Source organism: Lolium rigidum, chromosome 7, assembly GCF_022539505.1.
Source record: "Lolium rigidum isolate FL_2022 chromosome 7, APGP_CSIRO_Lrig_0.1, whole genome shotgun sequence".
Lineage (NCBI taxonomy): Eukaryota > Viridiplantae > Streptophyta > Magnoliopsida > Poales > Poaceae > Lolium > Lolium rigidum.
In genome coordinates this window covers 262,260,259-262,270,554 of record NC_061514.1, presented here as the reverse complement: position 1 = coordinate 262,270,554, position 10,296 = coordinate 262,260,259, and the positions used below count along the sequence as shown (strand labels likewise).

The following is a 10,296-nucleotide window of genomic DNA, read 5'->3' as shown; positions in this document are numbered from 1 at the left end:
AACGTAGGCACTCGCATACACGCGCATACACTCACCCCTATGAACGCACACACGTACACCCTACCCCTATGAGTATCTCCGAAAGACTAAGCCGGCGGATTGGATTTTGAAATTCACGAAGTTACCACAGGCGTCTCGCTGTCGACGTGAACGTCGCCTCCCGCTAAAAGATTAATTCGCCGGGGTAGCGTCTCGCTGTCGACGTGACCGTCGCCTCCCGCTAAATGATTAGTTCGCCTGGGTAGCTGGGCGTGTCCGCGCATGAACAGTGTCTTGGGTCCAATTTTTCCATTTCTTTTGTTTTGGTCATTTCTACGGTACACGGGTTGTATTTGCACCGGAGCATTTCGTACAGACGGCAGGAACAGTTCTACCTACCCCTGAAATTTAACCCAATCCTCGCAAGCCCGAACGCGAGCGTCAGTGAAACGGCCTCCCCGTCCGCTACGCAACTGTAAGCAACGACTCCCCCACCACTCGCCGGCACCACTTCCCCCTTCCCCCATCCATCCACGACCGCTGCCCAGCGCCTCCCACCATGACGCAGGAAGACGTGCCGGCGCCCGTCAACTTCTGGGGCGACCACCCGGCCACGGAGTCGGACTACTACGCGGCGCACGGCGCGGAGGGCGAGTCGTCCTACTTCACCGCGCCGGACGACGGCGCGGGCGCGCGCCGCCTCTTCACGCGCGCGTGGCGGCCGGCGGGGGGCACGCGGCCGAGGGCGCTCGTGTTCATGGTCCACGGCTACGGCAACGACATCAGCTGGACGTTCCAGTCCACGGCCGTCTTCCTGGCGCGCTCCGGCTTCGCCTGCTTCGCCGCCGACCTGCCCGGCCACGGCCGCTCGCACGGCCTCCGCGCCTTCGTGCCCAGGCTCGACCCCGCGGTGGCCGACCTCCTCGCCTTCTTCCGCTCCGTCAGGCGGCGGGACGAGCACGCCGGGCTGCCCTGCTTCCTCTTCGGGGAGTCCATGGGCGGGGCCATCTGCCTGCTCATCCACCTCCGCACGCCGCCGGGGGAGTGGGCGGGGGCCGTGCTGGTCGCGCCCATGTGCCGGATCTCCGACCGGATCCGCCCGCCCTGGCCGGTGCCCGAGATCCTCACCTTCGTCGCGCGGTTCGCGCCCACGCTCCCCATCGTGCCCACCGCCGACCTCATCGAGAAGTCCGTCAAGGTGCCCGCCAAGCGACTCATCTCCGCGCGCAACCCCATGCGCTACAACGGCCGGCCCAGGCTCGGCACCGTCGTCGAGCTGCTCCGCGCCACCGACGAGCTCGCCGCGCGCCTCGGCGAGGTCACCGTCCCCTTCCTCGTCGTGCACGGCAGCGCCGACGAGGTCACCGACCCCGCCGTCAGCCAAGCGCTCTACGAGGCCGCGGCCAGCAAGGACAAGACCATCAAGATGTACGACGGGATGCTCCACTCCATGCTCTTCGGGGAGCCCGAGGAGAACATCAACCGCGTCCGCGGCGACATCATAGCCTGGCTCAACGACAGATGCACGCCGGCGGCGACTTCCTGACACCATAGGATAGCATTCGGAATTGCTTCACACACGATCTTTTTCGTCCGATAAAGGTACGACGCTTCCTTCTGCCAGTTTGTACCTCACCAGCCTTCGCGTCATCAGAGGACGTTCGAGGACTGCGGGGCCATCAAGTCGCTGCATGACGGGTTCAAGGATGAGCTCCATGCGTCGCTCGGGCAGACTGCCACAGGCGTTTGTCGATGGCGAGCACCCATGCAGCGCCGTTGGGCGTGAGCTCCTCCGCAGCAAAGGCGTCACCGCGGCTGGTAGGGTGCTTTGGTTGCAGCGGCGTGTGTTTCGTGCCGTGCAAGGAGTGTTCCGGCAGCTGCAAGGTGTTCCTGGAGGAGAGCTTCAGGCTTTGCCCATGGCTTTGCCCCGAGTACAACGAGCACAGCCTCATACGGTTACATCTCTGCTGCTCTGTGGTTTTTTTTGGGTAGGCAGTTAGGCACTAGGCAGAGTCAGAGAAGAGTTGTGTCAGTGAGGAGTAGTAGTATCGTACAGTTATCGGATGAAATTTATCGTATGTATAGCAGCGCTCGATAGCATTCTACTTTTGAGATTGTGGTACCAACACACCAAAATTGTTTTCATCTTAAGTGTACGATGATTCTTCTACTATATATATACTCCATTTGATAAACTGTCTTTGGTCAAGTTTACTTGCTCTCGTATACAAAATGGTTTGTCTCCTGGTCAATGAAAGAATGCTGTATATGTTTGGACCGTTTCGGGCCGATTGTACATGATTGTGTCAACCCTCTGCCGGAGCAAGCGCTGGAACTGCTGGAGCAGGCGCTGGATCTTCTGGAGCCGGCGCTGGATCTTCTGGAGCCGGCGCTGAAGCTGCCGCTGGCAGCACAAGGCGTTCTCTGCCCTGTACCAGCTTGGCGGAACGAATTTTATCCCCAGTCTTGATCTGTGAAAGAACATCTCTTCCGTCTGTGGTGGCATACCTGCACATGTTTGTTTCAAAACAAAAATTCTTCTTAAACAAAAATCCAAAGTGAGAGATCATTTCTTTTTTGGGACAATAAAATCTGATCATTTTTGCTATCCAGTTGTCACAGCCGTGTTATATTAAGCCACTATACTTACCCGAAAACTGAAAATTGGCCTTCATCAAAGGATATTCCTCCTAAACCAGACTGCAAACAATAATGAAATTGTCACACAGTATACTATTTACAAAATTGATGCATCTCCTCCTAGACAGCATGGTAATCCCTAAGTATTATAGTAGAGGAGACATACAGGACACAAAGGAGTCCTAAGATAGTAAATACAGCTCACAAAAGGAGAAGAAACTTAGTACATTCTTCAGTGACATATACTTAAGACAGCTCAGTAGTCCCTCAGTATATGGTAGAGGAGATTGAGCCTCATACCTTTTGTATTAGTGCTGTATTTGCATAGACATTTTTAGCTAGTATTCAAGAATTGTATTGATTTTCATACAGGGCACAAAGGAGCCCTAAGATAGTAAATATGGTTCACAAAAGGAGGAGAACCTTAGTGCATTCTTGAGTTATATATAATTACCCAATCTGATTTATAAAATGTGGACAATAAATATATAATTGGTCGATTGTGTCTATTCATTGTTTATGGTGGTAGATTCTAAAGATTTGGCCTTTTACTCACATTTCTCTTATCATAGAGGTAGAAGAAGAACTGGGTTGGTGATGAGTATTCCTCTGAATCCTCACTATGTGCCATGGCAACGGAGCCATATACAGACATAGGAAGGACTGGCAATTCTCCATCCTGAATTAGAAGCAGCAAATGAAATGAGTCATGGTATAGAGAGCATGAGCTCAGATCTGTTTCACTTGTTGAAGTACTGTGAGTCACCTGAATACTTAACGGACTTCTGTACAATGGTTCAAATTGTCCAGCAGGCATGACCTCTAGTGGAATAGTATACCCTTTCTTCCCAGACTCACTATCTGCAATGACTGCCTGGTTTGCAGATTTCAGTGTTACCCCGTCATATGCCCCCTCCAAAACCTGGAGCAAATTTTACTTCACTGAGCCGTCAAAGCAAGTAATTTTAAGAGAAATCACACACTACAGCAAAATGCATATGTTAAATTGAAGATTTAGTAGAAGCCTCTTCAATAGAGGCAATTGTCTGGGTGCTGTTTATTAGTACAGTACATTTTATAGATTTCACCAGGCAGAAAATAATGAGACGGGGTCAGAGTTAAGCTACCTTACCAATTTCGCAAAGTTCCCAGCAGTCAGTGGGGCAGAATACCCATCAACCACAACCTGCATGCAGTAAAAAAAATCAATAACTACCACATAAATCTATCATTTTTTACGCGAACTATGCTGAGGACAACAGTAATAATGCAAATCATGGAGTGACAAGGGATGCAAGTAAGGCTATATCATTGTCGAACGTGTGCCAGTCCGGGATGCCTGGCTATTAGATGGCCACTGAAAAACTTCCAAAATGATTGTAGAAATCGACAATGAAGAGGAAAAGGAGAGGTGTGCTCTTATCTTGGCCAGACATATATATTGATGAGGTAGCAAGAATGTTGACTCAACTCTTTAAGATATCTTAATCTGGCAAACAGCTACCTGAATTGTAGCAACCCTTTTGGGTTCACCACCAGCAGTTGGAACGAATGTTGAACCATCACCTTTCTCAACTGTGAATTCAACAACTCCTCTTCCTGTTAGTCTATTAATGGCAAACGACGTTTTAATCAAATTCAAAATAAATCTTTTGTTATAGATCAGACGAAGAACAAACAATTATAAGTGTCCCAGGCCCTGATTAATGGAAAAGGAAATCCACCGTTACACTTGCAGAATCCGTTGTTACTAATCTGCATATGTCGTATAGATTCTCAGAAATTGTCAAAGAATGCGATGTTCTGACTGCTGAATGCTAACCACAACTTAGAATTTAGTTATTTGACACTATTATATAGAATGAGGTGTTTTTCTTTTAGCTTTTCACACTTATAAAATAAAGTAATTGAATGGACATGTGCCAAATTAACTATTAATTCATTTGTGTCTGAATGTTCTGAAATATACGCAAGACATCAGAAGCAGTAACCAATCAGCGTTCAGATACTGATAACTGGTAACTTATTTAGTGAATATTCAGCGATAAAATAAAATTAAATGTCTGTTTTCCAAGAAACATGTATGAATTTGGGATGATTACTAAGAGTAGCCCAGAATCCTGATTACTACCATCATCAAGTAGATCAAGCAGAGTAGTGTCTAACTTGTTCTTGTCATGAACGGAAGTAACAACTACATGGTTATAAGTGGCTGATTTATGCTGCAACTTTAGTTGATAAGTGAGTTGTAAAACTTTGATACTTCGAACTTGGTTAATAAAAAACAGCTGTGTGCATCACTTTGATGCAGAGGCTAGGGCGATGCTCCCATTTCGAAAAAAAAGAAGAACAATACAGTTCTGTGTCAGCTTCAATCTACAGCTGTTTCACCCTCACAACAATTTTATGATCTAGAGTTGGTGGCGATTATCAAATGAAATGCGAAAACATGTAAACATAATTGGTTCCGGGAATGACAGGAAATGCATTTGGATACTACAGACGTCAATAGAAATTCACCTTGGATAATCCAAATACTGTTTAGGTAAGAGAAAGGATAAGCCCGGTGCCTGTTGAAAGAAAGAACCTGCTTTAAGTAATCCAACCTTCACCGTAACAGAATTAGTCTGCTCTGAATATTTTGAAAACAATTGTTCAGTTAGTTCACCAGACTTACCTGCAACAGCTCCAATTCAGCAATAGTATCAAGAGAAGAAGCAAGGGCTACTGAAAGTCTGTCATTGTCCTTGTCTTTGATATAGTTCAAGAGAGATTGTAAACCACCCTGCAAACATGCTGAAGCAACTCACTACCATATAGTCCAATTAGCACGATTTACTTCTGTTTCACGACCTGAATTTTCGCACTCTTAGCACAGTTTACTTACCTTCCCTTCGAGCAAGGAAGTGTACAGCTCGGAGCCCTTTTCCTTGAGTTCTGCAGGCATGCTTCCCAACATTGCATCCTTGTTGTCTAATGCTATCTGCATCCAGAGCCAGTTCTATGTATCAGGATTCGGGATGATGAACTCAGCTAGTTCAGTAAGAAGGTTACAGCGAAATGAAGAAGCGTATGACAGCACCAATCTGAATAGTTCTCAAGATGAGCTAAGGGGAGACAATTTACTTTCATGGCCTTCTTGACATCCCCCTCCATGGAGCCGTACGGCTTCCTCTGCGGTATCCTCAGCAAGTACGAGATGTCCTCCAGCGATTCCTGGCAAATGTGGGCACAGAACCTGAGAGGCAACGCCCAATCGCACGACATGCTAAGCACGAGGGCGGTCCTGATGCACGTTTACCTGTATGGTCTTCATGCTTGGGTTCGCCGGGATGGCCCTCCGCAGCGCGAGCTCCCCGGTTCTCGGCACGTTCGTGTCCGGCGAGTAGAGGATCGCATTCGCCGGCAGCGCCACGGAAATCTGGGCGATGATGGCGAGCGCAGCGACCGCGGTTTTGAGCAGCTCGAGAACGCCGTCCTGAACCAGACCATCCACGTGGAGATTAAAGCTTCCGGGGACATCGGAAGACTTGGTTTTGGGTATAGTTGCAGCTACCTCAGCCGTCCAGGCGGGGGAGGAGGGGTAGTGCGGGCGGCTGCGGGAGACACGGGCGACGCCGCAGCGAATGCCGCGGTGGCGGCTCGGGCGGTTGGTCCACTCGACGAACTTGCTGCCGCCGGCCGCGGCCAGGGGAGCGCGCGGGTGTGCGGGGAGGGCTCCGGCGAGCACCGTCGTTACCACTCGCGACGCCATGGCGTCCGGGGGCTGGGAAGGGAATGGGTGGGGGGTCTTCGAGAAGGGATTTCGGGTCGAAAGAAATGGAAGGGTGGTGCCGTCGCTGCCGTCGCCGTCGTCGTGGTCGCCGTCTAACCCCAGCCAGTGACCTGCAATCCAGTTTCGAAGTCCGGACAGATTGGGCTCGCATTGGGCCGTAATCCGGCAATCTGGTTAGGCCTCGTTCGTTCAAACATGTGAGGTATGGATTGATACGGATTGTGGCCCGTTCCTAGATGCCCAGCCCGACTTGCTATATTTTCCACCAATGAAATCGTGATCCTCGTTTACTTTTTTTTTCAAACCTAGTCAATGGTTTTTTCATTGATTAAGTCAAAAAATAAGTTGGATAATTTATAAGGAAAACCGTCTGAAAAGTGAAAACCTGCACAGCGTAGCTACCCCAAGGTCACGCCCCACACGTGCTGACAACCAAGCCGCGCGAACGACCAAAACCAATACCCGATCTTCGTTTACCTTCGAACGGTATTATTTGCCCAACCAGTCTCATCCCTTGTACAACTCAGCCTAGAAAAAATTAATCCCCACATGCTCCATTCATCTTCCTTAGCCCTTAGCGTTCTTAACCATGCAGAGAAGAGGACTAAATGAACTCGAAGACATGGATTAGATGGGATTAGCTAAAGGGGGTTACCATAGATTGGGTTAGAGCTCGGGATCAACCCAATACCTGTCTAGATCATGTTCATGTTGTGATTGTCATTCATTATCAAAATCACACATGACACATGGGTACTCGACGCACTTTAACCATCATCTTAGCAACAGACCTCGAGAGTTGCCTAAACAAGAAATAAAAGTCAGTCTTTTCTATGGTCTATCTATTTCTCTCTATCTAGTGACATCGTATCCTTGACAAGTGTTGTAAAAGAATTTTGGTGGAATTTATTTACTGTGATGGGTGTGATGTGGAACCTGCATTTCGGTCTAGTTCAAAGTAAAAAAAAATCATTAAAATCGTTTGTTCCATATCCCTAAGCGCAATATACATGCAAGATGGATTTTGGTGAAAACACTAACCTCAACACGCGGGTTTTAGAAACCTCAAACCTGAATCACAATCTGAGTATGTCGGCTTATATAAATGAGTGTAGGATGACATACATCGGACATCTAAAAGATGAGCAGTCGCCTTGAAGAGTTGGAAATGTTGAGAGTGACTACCTTCCAGTAGGCATGATGGCCAGTTCACGGAGTTTGGAGTGAGGGGTGAGAGATAATGAGAGGAATGCTCTCACACCTGCCACCTTTGTGTCCCCTTGCGCCTCTTAGATCATGGCTCAACGTAAGATCGAATCGAGCATTCAAGCGAGGCATGGTTGAGGGATGCTCTAAGTAAGAAACATATACTCCAATCCTATGACTCATGCAGGTGACCTAAACTGCTAAACATGGCTTGTTCTTCCATAGACTCCCATGGCTGAAACGTTTTCTTAAATGAAACACAAAAATGACTGAGATTAAACGATACCAATCCATCTAACACTAGATGTTTGCACCTTGTGACCTAGTTAGGCCTCAAGCAAGTATGAAACGTGCTATTTACAAATTATCATCGTGGCGATGGGGAGAGGAAGATCAACGGTTACTGTAAGCGAAAAAAGGAAAAGGTGGCCACATCTCTAATCCTATTACTTGTCGTTTAGCCATTGTGATCGACCATGCATAGTCAATACTACCTCCGTTTCATGGAATAAGGTACGTATTTTTTGTTTGACCAAGAATTATTTTAAATAGATAAAAATTGATTGTATGAAATTTGTGCCATTAAAAAGTGTTTTTCAATACGAATTCAACGATTCCAATTACATACAACGTAATCAACATTTTGTTGCTCAATTTTTATTATCAAAGTTTGTCTTAAAATGCACATGCGCCTTATTCCTTGAAACGGAGGTAGTATGTAGTTAGCCCTGTAAGGGTATTTTACCCTTATCCATTATTTTGGTATCTATGACACCGTGCTAGAGTATTTGGACTAATACATGCCTACAAGATGACTTTCAGGTATTAGCCAAAGAGGTATGATGGTGTAGCAATGGAACAAAAAGGCAACGGGAGACCCCCCCAATTCGACGAAAAATCAGCAAGAGTTTCAGAGCCTGGCCGGTCCCAGATCCGGTCGGACCGGCCCTGGCACCGGACAGCCTGGTCGCCGACCGGATCCTCAACCGGTGCCATCCGGGCAATGTCCAGTAAAGAAGGCGAGCCCTCCGGTCTGCGTCCGGTCACCAGCCCGGTTTCGGACCGGCCGCTCCGGTCCATGGCCCGGTCTGACCGGGCGCCAGACCGAGCGGCCCGGTCAGCCACCGGGCTTTGCGCCTGTGACATCCGGGCGCCATCCAGTAAGCTCGAAGCTCTGCCGGTCAAGACCCGGTCCCAGCTCCGGTTGGAATCCGGCCGGCCCGGTCCGTGGCCCGGTCCGACCGGGCGTGGACCGGCCTGTCCGGTGCCAAATCCGGTCGACCGGGTTTCTCGACGAATCTGCTGATGTGGCAAGTGACCAACGGCCAGTTTTTGAAGAACACTATAAATACCCCTTCTTCTACCTTGGAAGGGTTAGGCAACATACTATAAGCTGTTCTTGAGCTCTCTCTCTCTTACTCCATTGCTAGAAACACCAAAAGCCTCAGATCTCCCTCCTCCTCCACCCAAACTCAAATCCCTCCGGGGAATCACTAGAGGAGGACCCGATCTACCGTTCTACCAAGCCAAATCTCATTCCCCCTTGTATTCATTGAGAAGCTTGCTTCATAGGGTTCCTTGGAAACCCTAGGTGGGCAAGAGGAGTCCGGAAGCATCCGGGCTGTGGATTTGCTCCGGGCAAGATTGTGAAGGTTTGGAGGCTACCTCAAAGTCTACCACAAGTGAGTGAGCTATTCCTTCGTGGGATAGGCTCCGGAGAATAGGGTGAGCCTTCGTGGCGCGGGAATCCTTCGTGGGACCTCCACTCCTCCAAACGTGACGTACCTTGTTGCAAAGCAAGGGAACACGGGAATACATCCTCGTCTCCACGTGCTATCGGTTATCTCTAACCGAACTCCTTACTTGTGATTTAATCACTCGTGAGAGCCTTCGTGCTTGAGTTAGTTGTATCCTCATATAGGTTGCTTCACCTAGTTTGCATTAGGCTCATCTTTATATTCCGCAAAGCCTAATATTGCAAAGAAAGAATTAAAATTTGTAGAAACCTATTCACCCCCCCCCTCTAGGTTTACCATCTCTATACTTTCAATTGGTATCAGAGCCTGGACTCTTATTAAGGGCTTCACCGCCTTAAGAGTGAGATGGATAAACTCTTCGAGGGTCTGGATGACGACTCTAACCTTTCGGTTAAAGAGATGAAATCGAGACTCTTGGCATATGATGCCGAGAAGAAGAAAAAGGAGGATGAGCTACAAAACCAAATGACGAAATGATCGCCATGCTTAAGAACCTAACTGCGGGTGGAACTCTTAGTGGGGCTTCGGCCTCTAAAGAATCCTACCATGATGTTAACCATGACTATCCCGAAACACTTCACCCATGCCTCATATAAACCATAGTGGGACCGTTCCCCATTACGATGGAACTCACTTTCCACATTGGAAATCTGCTATGGAATCTCATATTCGCGATGCTGCAGTGTGGAGCTATGGGAACTCATTGTTCATGGACATCGGGAGCCACAAGATCCTACTCGGTTGACCTCCACCGAGTTCTACAACCGTCAACTCAATGCATCCGCACGTGACAAGATTAGAAGTGGCATCAACCGCAAGCTTCTAGATCAAGTCGATGACATTGTCTCCGCTAAAGAGTTGTGGGATCGGATCGTAGTACTCCAAGAGGGAACCGATTTGATCCAATCATCTCTCTATGAGACCGCAAAGTAAGAGGCC

At 48.5% G+C, this 10,296-nt stretch overlaps 2 protein-coding genes across 2 annotated transcripts; one reads left to right on the top strand and one right to left on the bottom strand.

Moving 5' to 3' along the window:
- Window positions 1-427: 427 nt before the first annotated feature.
- On the top strand, window positions 428-2,253 carry LOC124672696 (caffeoylshikimate esterase; the record flags this gene model as incomplete). The annotated part of the gene is made up of 2 exons (XM_047208886.1): window positions 428-1,533; window positions 2,073-2,253. A coding segment is annotated over one exon (1,098 nt), but the record flags the coding sequence as incomplete, so codon positions are not given.
- Window positions 2,116-6,388, bottom strand: LOC124670736 (peptidyl-prolyl cis-trans isomerase CYP37, chloroplastic). Its single transcript, XM_047207211.1, has 12 exons — window positions 6,176-6,388; window positions 5,921-6,097; window positions 5,746-5,835; window positions 5,507-5,602; window positions 5,297-5,404; window positions 5,140-5,189; window positions 4,124-4,226; window positions 3,752-3,805; window positions 3,386-3,541; window positions 3,176-3,298; window positions 2,630-2,679; window positions 2,116-2,487 (listed from the first exon to the last, which is right to left on the bottom strand). The coding sequence occupies exons 1-12, from the start codon at window positions 6,371-6,373 to the stop codon at window positions 2,286-2,288; spliced, it is 1,407 nt and encodes a 468-aa protein (XP_047063167.1). The 5' UTR covers window positions 6,374-6,388; the 3' UTR covers window positions 2,116-2,285.
- Window positions 6,389-10,296: the final 3,908 nt, after the last annotated feature.

Bases quoted from the DNA above. Each gene is read 5' to 3' on its own strand.
- LOC124670736 (XM_047207211.1), bottom strand. From the start codon at position 6,373: ATGGCGTCGCGAGTGGTAACGACGGTGCTCGCCGGAGCCCTCCCCGCA. The intron at 5,836-5,920 runs GTAAACGTGCAT...CACATTTGCCAG, and splicing joins CAAGCATGAAGACCATACAG to GAATCGCTGGAGGACATCTC. The intron at 2,680-3,175 runs GTGAGTAAAAGG...TATTGTTTGCAG, and splicing joins ACCTCTATGATAAGAGAAAT to TCTGGTTTAGGAGGAATATC.